Source organism: Pantherophis guttatus, chromosome 1 (genome assembly GCF_059756535.1).
Source record: "Pantherophis guttatus breed Tessera chromosome 1, ASM5975653v1, whole genome shotgun sequence".
In the NCBI taxonomy this organism is placed as follows: Eukaryota; Metazoa; Chordata; class Lepidosauria; order Squamata; family Colubridae; genus Pantherophis; species Pantherophis guttatus.
The window spans coordinates 55,468,570-55,487,560 of NC_142063.1; the positions used below are offsets into that span (position 1 = coordinate 55,468,570).

General features: G+C 37.8%; 1 protein-coding gene across 2 annotated transcripts in view; it reads left to right on the top strand.

The window, feature by feature from the left end:
- The window catches only part of LTBP2 (latent transforming growth factor beta binding protein 2), a 105,763-nt gene that overhangs the window by 85,012 nt on the left and 1,760 nt on the right, over positions 1-18,991 (top strand). For both annotated transcript variants that reach the window (XM_060687404.2, XM_087874310.1), the window contains 13 exons: positions 1,187-1,309; positions 2,593-2,718; positions 3,719-3,841; positions 4,800-4,931; positions 6,490-6,615; positions 7,615-7,758; positions 8,765-8,956; positions 10,655-10,738; positions 11,325-11,453; positions 11,685-11,825; positions 13,883-14,053; positions 17,390-17,647; positions 18,522-18,671. In XM_060687404.2, coding sequence (XP_060543387.2) covers positions 1,187-1,309; positions 2,593-2,718; positions 3,719-3,841; positions 4,800-4,931; positions 6,490-6,615; positions 7,615-7,758; positions 8,765-8,956; positions 10,655-10,738; positions 11,325-11,453; positions 11,685-11,825; positions 13,883-14,053; positions 17,390-17,647; positions 18,522-18,671 — 1,899 coding nt within the window. The remainder of the gene's footprint in view (positions 1-1,186; positions 1,310-2,592; positions 2,719-3,718; positions 3,842-4,799; positions 4,932-6,489; positions 6,616-7,614; positions 7,759-8,764; positions 8,957-10,654; positions 10,739-11,324; positions 11,454-11,684; positions 11,826-13,882; positions 14,054-17,389; positions 17,648-18,521; positions 18,672-18,991) is intronic.

An 18,991-nucleotide genomic window follows, 5' to 3' on the forward strand; every position in this document is an offset into this window, starting at 1 on the left:
AGGACTTTGGTTATTCGGGTTTTCTCCCACGTAAAATTGGAAGTGTCTTGGCGACGTTTCGACGAAGTCTCATTCGTCATCTTCAGGCTGGTGTTTTCGGCTTCGTGCTCCTGGAAGCACGAAGCCGAAAACACCAGCCTGAAGATGACGAATGAGACTTCGTCGAAACGTCGCCAAGACACTTCCAATTTTACGTGGGAGAAGACCTGAATAATCAAAGACCTACATATATATATATATATATATATATATATATATATATATATATATGTTTTCTGATGTTTTCGTGGGTGTTTGTATGTATGTATATATATATATATGTATGTATGTGTGTGCATATGTATGTATGTATGTATGTATGTATGTATGTATGTATTCTTACTTCTTCGCAGGATTTATGTGTGTTTTTCCTCTAGCCAGGTTTTTCCTACGTAACCAAGGTTTTTCTGCAGCCCTAGCTCAGTGGAATCACATCCACTCGATTCTGGGCTGTTTTCTTTCTGGCAGCCAGCAAGTTCAGCAAGGTGTGAGATGTGGGTGTGGCTTACTGATGATGGCTAACGAGCCAGAAATAGATCTATATAAGTCTCTCACCTGGCAGCAAGAACTTGCTGGCTGCCAGAAAGAAAAAAGCCCAGAATCGAGTGGATGTGATTCCACTGAGCTAGGGCTGCAGAAAAACCTTGGTTACGTAGGAAAAAATCTGGCTAGAGGAAACACACACACACACACACACACACACACATATATGAGCCACAAGTTCTCCTCCCTTCATCAGCTTGAGCCAGGGGAGAAATTAAGTGTTTTTCTATAGAGACATCTGGTCTACCCCAGCATGTGGGAGGGAGCATACTGCATCTCTTTCGCCTTTCAGCTCCAATCCAGGAGCCCTCAAGCAGTCGCATTAAAATATGTACACCAAAGAAAATTGTATAGACAGAACTTCTTTAGCAATAGAATGTGTGCTTGGTTATATTCTTAAGCATTTGCTGTACGCTTTTAATATGAGCTAGACAGGAGAATGCATAAATTTCCTCTGCTAATAGCTCCAGCAATGGTACCCTGTAGGTTAGCTTTCTTTTTTCATTTAAAATAAACACACACAAAAAAGCTTGTGCCTATAAGGAATTTTTCTTCCCTAATTGGTGTTGCTTTCCATTAATCATGCCTTCCTTTTCTTGAACAGACAGTAATGAATGTGAATACCCAAACATTTACTGCTTAGGAGGAGAGTGCTTAAACACACCAGGATCCTACACATGTCATTGTCAACTAGGATTTGAACTTTTCAATGGGACCACATGTGAAGGTAACCCCAGTATCTGGATGAATTTGCCCATTCTTCATTAATTTAGTTACTTTCAAAACTAGCATAAACAAAGAGGGGGGAAAAGGCAGACATTTTGGGAGCTTCATGTGGCTTTTGTTCAAATCAGCCTCATTAGTGTCTAGAAAAAAAAGTACATCTGACTGTTCAAAAAAGGAAGAGGAGAATTTATCTTGTTTTTGAAGAATATGCAGTACCATCTTCTAAATACCTTTGTATTTTATAACTTGTGCCCATTTATATAAATTAAACCAACCTTCCCCAAATTGATGTTCTCTAAATGCACTGAGAATTCTGTTGTCCATGTGATGGTTGAATAATATTGACTCTGGATTATTCTAGTTATTTTCACATGCTTTTGACAAGTAATAGAGGAATTGGAGCTAAATATTAACTTTTGCTTTCCTTTCCCACTTCTTGTTTCTTTTTCCTCATGTCAATATTTGGTTTCTTCTAGTTATCTTGTCATTTGGGTGCTGTCTTTGTCCTATGCTCTTCTTAATTTTGTGCTTTTAATTCTGTGATTAAAGTTACCATTATTATTGATAACTACTTGTATTTTATAGAAAGGTAGCATAAACAGTAATGTATGACTAATATATTTGTGTTTCTTATTTTTTCATATTTGAATGTAATAGAATAAAAGAATGACATATTGTGTATCTGATAGTAACCATCACCTTCCTTGGTTTGCAGCTTGAAACCAACTCTCCCATAATTTTTGGAACTCAGTTAACATGTTTAAAATTGGAGTAGGCAAAAGATGCCCCAGGGTTTCTTAGTTAATATTTTGCTGTTTTTAAATATATTGGCAAGAAGTTCTGACTCCTTGTTAAACATCAGAATATGGATTTCCACCTACCCATTTAAATTAGGTTGCCAGAATTATAAAGCAAGGAGAAAAACGGGTATGGATTTTTGCCAGAAAAGACTGCAGGTTCAGTTTTCATATTACATTAAATTATATGGCTGCTGACTTCTGTTTCTTGATTTTAAGTGAATACGTGCTAGACCTCAGGATATGTACGTCTATTTAGAGCTCTCTCCAACAATAGATTTCTGAAAGAGACTCTCAGCTTCTCTTATTGTTTAATATATCCCACATCAATAGCTTAGATGCGAGTAGCGTAAGATTTTTAAGACAATCTTGTTCTGAATGAAAAGATACTTTGTTAAGTAGGTGATAGTGTTAAATTAGAATAATCTGTAGCAGCTTTTCAGACTGCATTCCCTGTAACTATCTTTACTATCCTTACCTCCTATAGATCAGAATGAGTGTCTGGACAGTGGCACCTGCAATCCCAATGGCGAATGCCTAAACAGTCATGGATCTTATTTCTGCATATGTGCTCTTGGCTTCTCAAATGCTGCTGGTGGAGTCAGCTGCCAGGGTGAGATTTTAGAAACTATAATGAACTTTTCTCTGTCCCTTCCCTCTTGAACATATCTTGCCATAGAAAGAAATCAAGGAAGGTTTCCTTTCACTCCCTATTTCTTTTCAGGCTGATCCCAGGTCCTTAAAGGATGCTTTCCCATTCAACATCATCCACCCTATATTTCCTCTTAAGACTGCAGCAATCCAGCATTTGAGGGGGGAAAGATGATTCAGAATGCATATTAGAATTTATGTCGCTATGACTTTTCCAGGACTCATACTGTCATCTAAGAAAAAGATGTATTTGATTTAGAAAGGTGCTGAAAAGTATATATGTATCCAGACATGCTCTGAATTACCTTCAAGAAATCCAGGATGCTGCAGAACCCTGCTCTCTGCCCTGCTTTTGCATGTCCATATTTCCCAAAATTACTAAAGTAAGATACAATGTTAATGACAGGGCTTATAAGTTCTGAAAGTTTTCAATTTAGATTTTGTTTTTGCCACAGACAAGCTAAGCTTTCTATGTTAAACTATGGGAAATGTAATTTCAGCTTGCTAACTTAATATTTATCATTTTCCTAATGACCTATAATATCTTCAAGACTCATCCAATCATTGCTTTGTCAAAATAACAGTAATGTGGATGGGTTCAGCATACTTCAAAGATGGGTTGAATGATGCTATAATGACAGTATAAGATACTAGGGGAAACAAGATAGTATATCTGATTCCCAATTATGAATTTATTCCACTGCTTGCTATAAGGTTTTTCACATTCTGTTTCCATTTACAATTCAAATTTAAGGAAATCAGAGAGCCTGGATTCAAATTAGATAATTTAATCCATTCCAAATTAGGCTCAGATTAATTCATTTGAATCAGCTCAGACGAATCTCTCCATTACATATTATCAACCCTTCGTATTTTAGCTTTCTACTGTCCCGTTTCAATACTATTTCACATTAAAGTCTGGCTTCTTTCCCTGGGCTTATATGTTGTATTGTATTCGGCAGATGTGGATGAATGTGCTGATCACTCCCGGTGTTTGCACGGTCGGTGCATCAATACTGAAGGCTCCTACAGCTGCTTATGTCAAACTGGCTTCCAGCATTCGCAGGAAACAGATGACTGTGTAGGTAAGAGCTGACCTCTGAAGAAGAAAAAAAAAGACTATAGATCAGAATCAAGCTCAGCAAATTGTTGGAGGCATTTTTGTATTTTATATCTACATTTTTTTAAAAAAACCACAAATGTTAGCTGCTGGCATGATGCTGATAGTGATTGGTGGGGGTGTGGAAGTTTAACTTCAATGCTGAGATCCTGGGAAATGTTGGTCCCCTGAAGCTGTTATTGGCATGAGAGGAGTTCTTTGCATTATGCCAATGCAAGATTTCTTCTTAGTGAAAATAACAGCTTCAGGTGGTTTATTGGGTCTCAATTCACATGTGCAGATGTGCACATCATACTATATAGCTGCTCTCCATCGTCTAAGAAAATGTTATTTTTTCATTACTAGTCCTGCAAAGCAGTTTTTTTAAAGAATGCTTATCTCCCCTGAAATGATATCGTTTATTTATTTATTTTTTTCCATTTTTGATTTATTGCTTTCATTCAACCAAACTTTAGAACTACAATACTTATTCTACAGAGGCAGGCAATTTTTGGGGGAGTGGGAGTCAGCACTGTGCTTTGGTGACAAGGCAGGCTTTTTTTTTATAGACTCTAGCTGCTCTAGAGGGCAATGCTACTGATGTAAGATTATCACCCTGGGCAGGTATACCAGTCTCGTGGGCACTGTATCCACTTTTTATTTTTTATTGTACTCCCCCAAATGCAAAAAAATCTTAATCAATTTTAGTAGCACAATTAATGTTGCTCTGGGACCAGAAACATAGAGTTGCCCATTGTTACTTAAGGATACTTAAATGTTAACTATGTTAGCCATCAGGGCTTGTGCATGTTTTTCAGGTTCTTCTTCTCTTTGAGACATCTTTCATGTTTCCCTTTTTCCCTACAATTTACTGCTGCCAACTCTTTTATTAAATTTTGTCCTTCTGATACATTCTTTTGAAAATGCTTCCCCGTGGATGACAGATGTGGATGAATGTGAAGAATTTGGGGCTACTGCTTGTGGCATATGGCAATGCCAGAACACCTTGGGTTCATTCCACTGCATTATGGGATGTCCTCCCGGCTTCCATCGCACACCATTTGGTGAATGCATTGGTAGGTGCTGTTGGGAAAACTCTGGGGTGTGTAAAAGTCAAGGAAGACCCTCTGTAGAGAAGAATTCCATTTTATAAAGAAGGAGAAACATTTTTACATTATAGAGATAAAAATACTATCTGGCTGTACTCTCAAACGTTTGGGAGTTGTCTCTTTTTTTTTTAAGAAAATGGATATTGTTTTGCTCTTCCTCTTAGACAGTTTATTAAACAGGTGTATCTCCCATAGATAAAATACCATGAAAGTACCCAGAATGGAAAGCACCTTGATGGAAATGGACTCATAACTTTCTTTTTCCTGTTTATTGCTACTAATTCATATGGGAGGAGACAGTGTAAATACTTCCATCCCTGATGTTATTCTCAGTTCCATATATGCTAAATATATAGTCTACGATCAAAGTCTAAAATACCAGTATAACACAATCAAATAAAAGCAAAATAGGATATTAGCACAAAAGAAAACAAGCAGGTAATAAAGTGGGAAGTGAGCTAAATCTGAAGCAGTAAATCAATTCGTAAATGTTTTTCAGTATTGAACTTATGGCAATCACAATCAGTCAAAATCTGGCAACCTTCCTAGATATTTCTGCAGACCAATATTAAAAAATAGCATAGCAGAACTTGAGATATTGTCTTAATTGCCCAGCCCAACTAAGGGCAAAAATAAGCTCAGAATGGAATATTATTAAACCTCTCCTCTAAAACTATGGCAAAATTTTAGGTCTGGACAATAAGAATCAGGGGTGAAATTCAGCAGGTTCTGACAGGTTCTGGAGAACCGGTAGTGGAAATTTTGAGTAGTTCAGAGAACCGGCAAAACAACCTCTGGCTGGCCCTAGAGTGGGGTGGGAATGGAGATTTTGCAATATCCTTCCCCCAGTGGTGGAGAGGGAATGGGGATTTTGCAGTATCCTTCCCCTGCCACGCTCACCAAGCCACACCCACCAAGCCACACCATGCCCACCAAGCCACGCCCACAGAACCGGTAGTACAAAATTTTGAATTTCACCACTGATAAGAATGTTTATTTATGTGAGATAGAAAGTATGTTGAAAAATTACGTGAAAAGTGTATTATAAAGTTCATTATAATAATAAGAACATTACTCCTATATTTCTGCAAGACCAAGTTCTAAAGTGTTTCTCTCAGGACCTGGTATCATCAAGAAAGGGGAGAAAGATTGAAATAATTTAAATCCAAGACTATGCATTTCTTCCAAGGAGAAATACATCTATCAATGTGTGTAACATTGTTCTTAAGGATTTGGATTGGTTTACTTCTCTTATAGTATACACAGAGCACAAAGTTCAGCACCTCAGACCTAAATGCTTCCTCTTTCAGTTCCTTAATTCTCCACAGTTTCTCTTTTTTGCTGAATTGTTGTTCTAATACTGAAGTTATGTTAAAATGAATTCATGACATTCACATTTTTGATATGAATTAAAAATATCAGTATGAGTCATCTTGCTAGCATGCGTCTGAAATGAAGAAGCAAAATAAAGTTTGCCTTGCTTAAAAGGACTGTGTACTGATTTGTTGATCTATCTATTATGCAGATATTGATGAATGTGCCAATGAGACCCTGTGTGGAAGCCATGGTTTCTGTGACAACACTGTTGGGTCATTTCATTGCTTGTGTGACCGTGGCTATACAAATTTCCCTTCAAGCCATGATTGCATTGGTAAGAGTCATTCAGCCTTCATAGAGCCACATGGCCTCCTTATCCAGAATTCAGGCACCTTTCCAACTTGTTTATCAAGGTTATGATCTTGAGGAAAATCCCTTAAAGATAACATTGGGTTTTTGTCTGTGTGTGGTTAATTGTATTTGAAATTCTAACTTCCCAATTCTCAAGTTCTTTGTGAATGAAGCCTTATACTGTAAGGATAGGACTGAAAAAAATGAAATGCCCAGACAAATCTTTAAATCTAGCTCTTTTTGTAAAGAAATACTAGTTGTGATTGTAGCATAATCTGAGGCTTAAGCATTTGTATAAAATCCAGGCGAGAGAGGCAGTTTCTTGGAGAAAAACAGTGTAGTTCAGAGGAATGCCGAAACCTAGAGCGGGAAGGATGTTGGAGATCATCAAATCTAAACATTTATTGTTGCAAGAAATCAGCAAGTACAACTGTGATAGAAAGTTATAGATCTTCTATTTAAAGGTTTTTGTCAAATAAGAATCCACCGTTTTTTGAAACAGTTTGCTCATTGCCAGATATCTACATAAAATAGGACTTCCTAATGTTTTCTTGAAGTTCCCTTTTTAACATTTCGAATTCATTGGTTTAGGTTCTATTTCTTCAGACATAGAAAACAAAATTGGCCCATCATTTATTGACAGTCTTTAAATATTTGGCTGTCCTATCATTTCTTCCTGTTCATATATCTAATACTTAAGCTATTTTTTCAGCTATTTTATTCCTAGGTAATCATATTTCTGTACTAACAACTTAGCCAGCAGAATTATTAGTTGTATCCCATGAACTACAGCAGGAACCACATGTTGCTGACATAGCTCTAAATATAGTCTTTAGGAAACAGGCATTATGAGAAGTCAGAAATGTAAGGTGCAATTTGCAGAATGCAGAAATTAACCCCTTAGATGAGAAACAGAGATGATGACTCCAAAAAACACTGAATTTAGCAGGCATATTGATAAACTGTATTATGATTCTTGCAGATGTGAATGAATGTGAGCTGATGATTGCAGTGTGTGGGACTGCACTTTGTGAAAATGTAGAAGGAGCCTTCTTGTGCCTGTGTCCAAGTGACCATGAGGAGTATGACACAGAAACTGGGGAATGTCGCTCCCGATCAGGCATAGGTAAGGGTTTAGTGAACAATATCCTGCAAATGGAAATGGAGATACAATTCTTGCAAGTTCTTCTTATTGGTTTGGGTAAAAGAAAGAATTGTGGGCTCCATGATGCTCTGTGACCTTGGTGATTTTCTTGTAGACATTTCATTACCAAACTAGGTAACATCATCAGTCTGTAGAAAGCATTGTTTAAATTCTTAACATATTCCAACATCAGAGATTGACTGAATTTCTTATACATAAAACCAGTCTATTAAATATAATCTCATGTGGATATTTAACCAATCACCTTTTGGTCCAGAGAGGAAAAAAGTAGCTAGGAGCATATTAAATCCCATTTGTGAAAGCAAGATTTGAAAACAGTTAACAGTTAACATATAAATGGATAATGACATAGGAATTGCATTTGAGTGATTTTTCTCCTGCTCCAAAATGTAGTCTTCAAATAAATGGTCTTAATATGAGATTTTCGTAATCCCTGATTTGGCATTAGTAACATGCTGTCCAGCTCCATGTAATATTTTGGGAAAGTAGAGTTAATTGTTCGGTAAAATGGGGCTTTACTGATAATATTGGTTGCAACTCTTTAAAAAAGCATGTTTTAATGAAAGCGTTGAAGCACATACAGCCATTAAAGACAGTTTTAAAATAATACAAAACATAGACTCTTTGAAGTGTGTGTTGTGGGAATCAGTGGGAGGCTAACTTTTTCCACATTAAGCAAACATTTGTAATTTGAAGAGAAATTGTATTTACAAATAAAGAATATAATGCAGACAATGCTGAATTGTGTTATATTTCCATTTGGAAAGACAAATACAAGTAAACTTCCAATTAAACTATTTGGAGTTTGTGAAACATACATTATATTGCTAAAATTAATAATGTAATAAAGTCTAGAGGATGCTTTGCTCTGACAGATTGCTTTCATCAAATAATTTCCAGATGTGTGCCTGTTGTCCAACAGAATGTTATCAATGTACATAAATTATATGTTTTAATCTCATCTCAGGGGAACCTGGAAGGTCTGTATCTTTACATCCAGATAATGCAGAGCGGAAGGAGTGCTATTATCACATCAGTGATGTCCCATTGTGTGACAGTGTCTTAGCCAATAACACCACAAAAGAGGAATGCTGTTGCACAGAAGGAGCAGCCTGGGGAGATAATTGTGAAACATATCTGTGCCCAATCATTGGCTCAGGTATATTGCATTATTGTTTAAGTAATAAACATGTGAACAACAAAAAAAGGAACTTCCTAAATGCTTGTTTGCTCTGAATGTATGTGTAGCTGTATGGTTTTTCTTCTTCCGTTCATTTGTGTCTGATTATCAAAGACTGTCTGGATAAATCCCTGCAGTTTTCTTGGTGAGGTTTTTCAGAAGTGATTTGCCATTTCTTCATTCCTAGGGCTGAGAAAACAATAACTGGCCCAAGGTCACCCAGCTAGCTTTGTGTCCAGGATTAGACTTTGCAATTTCTAGTTTCTAACTTGATGCCTTAACCACTACACCAAACCAGCTCTCATGTGTTTTGGTATATGTATGTATGGACATATACCAGTATGCATATGGTTGTATATGCAGATGCATAGCTATAAAGCTGTCCAAGTCAGGCCTGAATATTGAGTGACTAGAGTACATAATCTGCTTCTTCCAGGGTCCTCTAGAGCTGTAAACTGACCGTTTTCTTTACAAACTTCCCCAAGACGGGAAGATTGGAAACTAAATACAAATTGTCCAGATCAGTTGACTCAAGTTGTGGTCTCTTAAGGAGATAGAAGAAAATCATCTCTTTAAAAAACAGAAATCCATTCACCATTGCATGGACCCAACTACATAAGAAATAGTACAGCAATGCCAAAATCTTAATGTCCTTATATAAATTCAATGGTGCCACCACTTGTAGAATATTGTGTGCAGTTACACCTCAAAAAGGATATCATAGGACTAGAGAATGGTCAGAGGAGGGCGACTAAGGTAATCAAAGGACTGGAGCAGCTCTCCTATCAGGAAACATTGCAGCTTTTTCAGCTTTTTAATCTAGAAAAGAATTGTATAACAAGGGACATGATTGAGGTATACAAAATTATGCATGGTGTGGATAAAGTGAACAAGGTGTTATCTTTTCTGAAATATTACAAACAGAGGTCATTCAGTGAAATGGAATCCTGGAAGAATCAAGACAGGCAAAAAGATTTCTTAAAATGGGTAATTTAACTTTGGAATTGACAACCACAAGATGTAGTGCTGGTTACCAACTTGGCTGGCTTCAAAAAAAAAAAGGTTGGATCAAGTTCATGGAAGTCATGAGGATCAATGGTTATTAAACTTGATGGCAGTATACAACTGCTCTGTAGGGATCTCCTGTGTCTTAGATCCCTGTCCATCCTGGTTGATTAAAGTCTCCCGGGAGATAACATGAAGAACATAAGCAGATCCCTGCTGGATCAGACCCCTGGCCCATCTAGTCCATCAGTCTGTTTTCATATAGCCAAGCAACTAGACAAAAACCCCATTAATCCCCCAGTAGATGGTCTTCAGAGCCACACAGCTATAAGGATGCTGGACAGTTCATAGGGCTAATAGATTCGGACTCTTCAAAAGTAACCAGGTAAGACATGCCTCAGTCAGTGCCATAGGACCTGTGCAGTCAGATTCAGATTCCGAATGAATCTGAGCGACTGTATTTGATTGATGCCTACAATATTAATGTCAGCACCTCACAAGTGTTCCCTTGGCCCCTCTTTACCAGGAAAGTCAAGGTTACACTAAACAGCACCACTGATCATACGGGTATCATGATCAGTAGTATCGCAGTTATATAATATGCTTCTTACATTTTTCCCTTCTTCTGAGTTTCATTTAATTATAATTCTTCTTTGTCAATTTTTTTGGCAGTGGAATATATTGATATTTGTCCCAGTGGGAAGGGCTATATTCCTGTAGAAGGAACACTGATTTTTGGACAGACATCTTATACAGGTACTTCTAATTCTAAAAATCCAACAGCCATTTCAAGCTCAAACCGAATGGGAGGGATGGTTTATATTTTAGAAGAAATATTTCATTTATTCAAGTGTTAATATCCATGATCAGTTTTTCCCCCATAGATGCCAATGAATGTGAACTGTTTGGCTCTGAGGTCTCTCATTATGCATTATATAAGCAATTATTATAACACAGTAAACAATTCTCATGTTGAATTATGACTCTGCTACCCTTATAAAAACTTCAGAGAACTGCCAGTGATCAAACAGTAAATCGAGGTCACTTCACAGTGTTCACATTGATGTCAATCAGTGGGCTTTTCTATATGTACGTATTTCTTTTTGTATCCAGAATTGACTTCAATAGGCAGGGCTTTGCTCCAAATAGAAAAGTTTCCCACCAGAGATTTTAGTGTGAAGAGTGTTCTAGAAATCCCTTCCTTCCTTCCTTCCTTCCTTCCTTCCTTCCTTCCTTCCTTCCTTCCTTCCTTCCTCCCTCCCTCCCTCCCTCCCTCCCCTCCTCCTTCCTTCCTTCCGTCCGTCCGTCCGTCCTCTTATTGAGGTTCATTTTTCCCCCATAGATGCCAACGAATGTGAAATGTTTGGCTCTGAAGTCTGTCGTAATGGACATTGTGTGAACACAGTGCCTGGATACACCTGCTTCTGCCACATTGGATATTTCTATCACTCCAGTCAGTTTGCATGTGTTGGTGAGAATCCTCTCCCTGCTTGTTTGACCTACTTGACGTCTTTTGTAAAAGGCACTCTGTGCCATTTGTAAGGAATGATACATTTACTGAAAAACATGGCCCAGGGTGAGCAAGGGGCCATCCAAAATATCAATTATTAATGGGGAAACATCCTTTGAGTGTTCTATATGTGAGGATGAAAAAACATTTTTTTAAACATCTGCTTGAGTTAATTCTCTGCTGTGATCATAGATCTTGATGAGTGTGAAAATGAAGAGATCTGTGCAAACGGCAAATGTCTAAACACAGCTGGTTCTTATCACTGCTTCTGTAGCCTTCCCCTGGTTCTGGATGTAATCCACAATCGCTGTGTCAACGTTTCTAACAGTGCAGGTGAGATTCCTCCAGATAGTATATAAACTGGTCTCTATAAACATAGAAGGCTTCTGATGTACAGTAAGTTTTGTTCTTGAGTTTAAAATGGCAAAGTCAAATATAGATGAGGTCAGATCACATTATAAAATATAAGAGAGGCAGTTGTACTACAGGTAGCCATTGACCTATGACCACAACTGAGCCCCAAATTTCTGTTGCTAAGTGAAACATTTGTTAAGTGAGTTTGCCCCCATTTTGTGACCTTTCTTGCCACAGTTGTTAAGTGAATCACTGTCGTTGTTAAATTAGTCAAACTGTTGCTAAGTGAATCTGGGCCGCAAAAGGGGATCACATGACCCTGGGACACTGCAACTGTCATAAATATGAGTCAATTGCCAAGTGTGAACACAGTGATTACATGACCATTAGGATGCTACTATGGTCATAAAAACTGGTCACTTTTTTCTATACAGTTATAACTTTGAATTGTCACTGAATGAACTGAAAGCACAGTTTCCTATGTAAAAAATAGTAAATTAAGATGTGATCAATCTCTAGAAGATTGGAAGATCAATCTCTATAAATAACTTCATAAATCTGATACAGAATTTAATTCTATGGATTACAGTTCTACATATGAATTTATACTGTACAACATTTGAAAGTTGGACATCTATTAGGTTAAGGCTTAAATATCTAGCCTTCTATTTGATTTGTTAAATAAGGACAAAATTCTTGGACTAGACAATGGAAAAAATGATTTCTCATTCTGATTTAGGACTCATATTAGTTATTAATTAGTGAATATCAGTTTGATTTTAATTACGTTATGAAGACTTAAATTGATACACGGTATTTTAATATGTGGTACTTTAATATTGCTTCATAATTTTTATTTAATATTACGCTGCCTGTAAATTTCTTTTATCTTTTCTTTTTAATTAAAAAAATCTTCTAAAAAAATGAAGCACCAAAGTAGGAAACTTAGTTTAAAACTCTCACTGATTGACCTTGGGCATCTTTCAACCTGATCTACTTCACAGGATTGTTGTGATAAAGGGGAAAAGGTAAATTAATGTTGGAAAAGATGGAAGGAAGCAACCAATATGCTCAGGGATTTAGACAAGAGAATGTGGTAATGTTTGGGATTTTTTTATCTTGAAAGTAATGGAAGTGGCATCTGACTCAAATATCTAAAAACATACGTGGCCTTGAGAAAGTGTGCAGGGAGATGTTTTCCTTTATTTTATTTTTTTTCAAAACACCAGAACCAGGCATTATCTAATGAAGTGGATTGGAAGAAGGTTGACAAAAAGAAAGCACTTCATCACAAGTGTATAATTAATCAATGACTTTAGTACCAGAAGGTTTGATGGCCACTCACTTGAATGGTTTTTAAAAAGGATTAAATATATGCATCAACATGCATCGGAAAACAGGTCTAACAACAGATATTAAGCAATTTCTGCATGTTTATCTAGAGTCATTCAAATATCATAGTGCCAAAATAACAATAACATAGACGGACTGGGTATTATTGTGGAGACCCTGTAAGTCAGCAGTGCAGAAATGAACTTAACCTTGAAAACTCACTGCTATATCTGAATTAGAAGCAACAGGCTTCTAAATAACAGCTGCAGGAGGACCAGGTGGGAGAGGGATATATACCTCCCTTTTCTGTCTGCATGCTAAGATGGGTCTTGGACTGGTTCAGCAATGCTATTCCTGGGTTCTTATGTTGCAAAAAGGATCCTAAAAGTCGAAGTATTTCATTACTTTGTAAGCTATGTTTGAATCATCTTGACAATGGTCTTCCAATGATGTTTTAATTTATATTCCTATCCTGAGCTTCAAGACCTAAGTGGCCTTGTTACATTATGATTCTATATATTGACCCTCAGAACAGTTAAATCTCAAGCTTCTTTTTCTAGCCAATATTGCAATAAAAGATCAACATTCTGCGGAAAGGAAAGACGGAAGTTCTTTTATATAAGGCTTTACAGTATTATGGCCTTAATACAAGGTAGACTGGTTTATTCCTTTTCTATAACCTTTTATTTTTTTTTCAATAACAGATAATCCAAATGAGCCTGACAGTGAATTAGAAATTTGTTGGCAGAAGGTCTCGACAAACTATGTTTGTAGTGAACCATTGCTGGGACGACAAACAACGTATTCAGAATGCTGTTGCCATTATGGAGAGGCTTGGAGTCGGGACTGTGCACTCTGCCCTCCAAGGTCCTCTGGTGAGGATGCATCATTTGCTTCAACAATTAGGCTTTATAGTTGAATTTAGATTATTAATTGATTAATCTGATTGCATCCAGTTTTGGTCAACACAATATAAAAAAGATATTGAGACTCTAGAACAGTGATGGCTAACCTTTTTGGTGCCAAGTGCCTAAAGCGCACGCAACCCCAAAATGCAATGTGAGTACCACCCCCCCCCCCGCATGTGCCCTGCCCCCCTCGTGCGCACTTCCGAACCGGTAGGGAAGGTAAGTAGATTTTATCCCTGGTATAAATCCATACGAAGAGTGGATTTATATCATGAAAGACTGCAGAGAAGACCAACAAAGAGGATTAGGGACTGGAGGCTAAAACATATAAAGAACGATTGCTAGAATTGGGTATGTAGAGTTTGATGAAAAAAAGGACATAATAGCATTGTTCCAATAACTAGAGGTTGCCACAAAGACAAGGGAGTGAACCTCTTCTCCAAAGCACCTGAAGGCAGGGCAAGAAGCAATGGATGGAAACTAATCAAGCAGAGAAGCAATCTAGAACTAAGGAGAAATCTCCTGACAGTTGGAACAATTAATCAGTGGAACAACTTGCCTCCAGAAGTTGTGAATGCTCCAATACTGGAAGTTTTTAAGAGACTAAAAAATCATTTGTCTGAAATGGTATAAGGCTTCCTGCCTGAGCAAGGGGTTGGACTAGAAGACCTCCAAGGTCCCTTCCAACTCTGTTACTCTGTTATCTGAAGACACAGGCACATTCTTAGTTACAGTAAACCAGAAATCCAGAGAAATTCATAAAGAATATACTCGATTTACATTATCCAATCTTTCCTATCTCTTTCAACCACTGTAGAAGCTTAAATCTTTAAAATATTGAAAACCAACCACAGTATTAAAAGTTAATGTTTTCCTTTCTCACTGCTCTAACAAAAAAACCCTAATGCAATGCTTTATTTGTTTCTATTCCTTGGCTCATTGAGTAAGAAGCCAAAAGTTGTTTAGGACTGGATTTGCTCAGTTAAATAAACTGATCACTCCACCCACCACTCCACATTTTTATACTAAAGCATTCATTATTATTAGTCACTATGGGAGGGTTTTTTTTTGTTTGCTTTGTATGAAGTATCTTCCTAATGGAATATAAGAGAAAGCTGTTCATTTTGACTGGGGTTAGAAATATAGTCCAAAACACATGGAGTAACCCAAGATAAGGAATAGGGATCTTCTCACATTTAGTGCAACTGGCTTTCCCTAGAGCAATCTGTCAAAATAATTTCTCCTGGAATCCTATTAATGCTAATTTTATTTATTGTTTCCAGGGATTCGATAACTCATTCCTGAGTCAGATGATTTTCAGATTAGTTTACAGCAATTAAAACAAAAGCAAACAATAGAATAAACATACCCTCAATGTATGGTCCTTAATGGAACTACATGGGCATGGAGGGGAGTATGCAGGGGGTTCCTCGAGATTCTGTCTTGGGCCCAGTGCTCTTCAAAATCTTCATAAATGACTTAGATGAGGGCATTGAAGGGGCGCTCATTAAATTTGCAGAAGATACCAAACTGGGGGGGGGGGGACTGACAATGCTTTAAAAGATAGACTCAAGTTTCAAAAGGATCTTGATTGGGCCCTATCCAGCATGATGCATTTGGTGATAATAAAAATAAGGTCCAACACTTGGGCAGGAAAAATTAAATGCATAGGCAGAGGATAGGCAGCAGCTGGCTTGACAGTAGTGCCTATGAGAGGGATTTAGGTGTCCTGGTGGACCATTGCTTAAATGAGTTTGGTAGTGTGCTGCAGCCACCAGAAAAGCCAATGTAGTTCTGAGCTGCATCAACACAGGGTTTGTAACAAGATCTAGGGAAGTGATAGTACCACTCTATACTGTTGAGGCCACATTTGGAATACTGCATCCAGCTTCGGTCACCATAATACAAAAAAATGCAGATACCCTAGAAAGAGTGCAGAGAAGAGCAGCAAAGATGATAAGGGTCTAAACACTAAGATAGGGGTCCCCAAGCACTGGGCCATGGACCAGCACCAGGCCGTGGCATGCTAGAAACTGGGCCATGCAAACAAGCGAAGCACCATCTGCGAGATGCAGGCAGCACACGAAACCACACCCTCTCCGGTCCGTGGGAAAATCTCTTTCCACAGAACTGGTCCCTGGTGCCCAAAAGGTTGGGGGCCACTGCTCTAAGTTCTGTGAAAATGACTAAGAATGAAGATACGTTTAGCTGGAGGGGTCCTTGATGTTCTCTGAGCTTGGTTGTTTTCTTGCGGAAGTTTCATTATCCAAACTAGATAACATCATCAGGACTAGTACTGATGGTATTTCCTAGTTTGAGTAATAAAACGTGTGTAAGAAAACAATCAAGTTCAGAGAGCACTAAGGACTCATTTCAATCCTGAGCTACAAATGTTCTTCTTTATTGGTACTTCCATCAGTGCTAGTTGGGGATGGGGTTTGCTCTGTTTACATTCTAGAGCACGGGTGTCAAACTCAATCGCATCATGTGACATATCACAATGTTTTTTGCCTTTGCGGAGCTGGGGTGGGCGTGGCTTGTGCATGATGCATCTGGCCTGCGGGCCGCCAGTTTGACACCCCTGTTACAGAGGCTTGTCCTGTCAGTGTTTCAACTCTGAGCTACAAATAATGTTTAGCTTAATGAAGAGAAGATTGAAAGGAAACAAGATAGCAGTCTCCCGACACTTGAAGAGCTGCAGAAAAGAGGGTGGGAAGCGAGTGCCTATTTATTCTCCATTGCACCTGAGGGTAGGATAGGATAAGAAGCAATGAGTGAAGTTTGTTAGAGGAAGGTCCAACCTGGAAATGAAGAGGAATTTCTGATAGTGATAATAATTAAGCAGCTTCCTTCCCAAAGTTGTGAATGCTTTAGCACTGAAGGTTTTTAAGAAAAGATTGGACAACCATTTGTCTGAGATGGTATGAGGACAGCTTTAAGGTTCCTTCCAGCCCTATGATTCTTTGAAAAACAATACTTATTTGGATTAATGACAGATATACAGTAAATGGATAGATTGTAGTCAAAAGGTATGAAATCAGATACTATATACATATATATTTAATATATGTTATACTTTTTATGAATATATATTTATGTAATAATCATGTATATAATCAATTGGGAAAATTGGGAAAAGCATTCCATTGCCAGAATGCTTGTACAGGCTAATCCTCACTCTTAGCCCTAGTTGACTGCTGCATCTCTAAAGATAGATAATTTATAATAACAATTGCAATATTCAGGCAGTATTGTATGAAAAGGTGTTCCTTTATTAACCTTTTCTTTGCTCTCTCTTTTTAGATGATTTTTATCAGCTGTGCAATATAGTAAATGAGGCTGGACTCCGAGAAAGGCCCAGCTACGAGTATGGGTCGAATCAGGACAGTCATCAATATGAGCTTTACATCCCAGATCTGGAGCCCTATTTGAATCGCTTGGATGAGGATGGAGCAACTGATACCAACAAAGAAAGCAATGCATTTGAGGATAGCGCAACACAACAAAGACAACAGATCCACCCAGATCAGACACAGCCTCGCTACATGCCTGAGCACATTGGTAAATGTCAGGGAAAAATAAATAAAAGCTGATTTATGCTTAGGTATATACTACCAGTATATTACTCCAACTGTAGGCATTTCAACCTTCAATCCCATTTCCTGCTTTTTAAAGAACAGGTCCAGAGATTGGCCAAAAATGCAAGAAAATCTTGGTTTCAGCCAAGTGCTCAAGCCAGATTCTTCCGACATCCAGAGAGAAGTTCTGTAATGGCTAATTCCACAGAGTCAGTGGTGCTCATCCAGATGAAGAGATTATATATATCACTTGCTGGATCATACAGTTGGAAGCCTCTCTGATTTCTTCTTGTAATCATTTTCATGTGCAAGTATTCTTAATTGGATTAAAGAAAGAGTAGGTGCCATATGAAAAAGGAGGGCCAATGGAAAGAAAATGTCTTTTTCTGTTTGGTTTTAAACACAATATTTATTTATTTTTTATTTATTTATTTATTTATTTATTTATTTATTTATTTATTTATTTATTTATTTCAATTTATATGCCGCCCTTATCCGGAGACTCAGGGCGGCTTACAATGCATTAAGCAATAGCCTTCATACTTTTGTATATACCTTCTTAGTAGGGCTTTCAGCCCTCCCAAGCGGTGTTATTTTTTATACAATGTCAGCTTATTGCCCCCGGGTCCTCATTTTACCTACCTCGAAAGGATGGAAGGCTGAGTCAACCTTGAGCTTGGTGAGATTTGAACTTGCAGTAATTGCAGGCAGTTGGCAACTTTAACAGCACTTAGTCCACTACGCCACCAAGGCACACACACATATACATATGAAAGAACCATTTTGGCATTTTGCCTTCTACAAGATTATCCTATATTGTTTTTTTAATATCTATTTCATACTGTCTCATCTTTTAGAACAGTACAGCAGCTTTGAAGGGCTACAAGTAGAAGAGTGTGGAATTCTTAATGGCTGTGAAAATGGACGCTGTGTGCGTCTACAGGAAGGCTACACTTGTGATTGCTTTGATGGCTTCCAGTTGGATTTGAAGCTCATGGCCTGTGTCGGTAAGCACCATAGTTCCATGGAAGAAAATATGGTAGATCTTGCCAAAAAACAGTACAGCAGAGCCCAAAAAGCCCAAGTTACTACTGAGGGCTGTGCATCCTTTTAAAATGTTGTTAAACACAATTTTAATTGTTGAAGAGGTTTTTAGTGAGTTCGTTGCCATTGTTACTATGCCAAAGACAAGTGAACTGCATCATCACTTAGTGTGTATATAAGCCAGACCGGAGAGGGAGGTCTAACCAGGATTACAATTGAGCATTAGTGATGATGAATCAGGAATGAAAGAGCTGTGTGCATCTGCAAACAGAACAGAACTGAC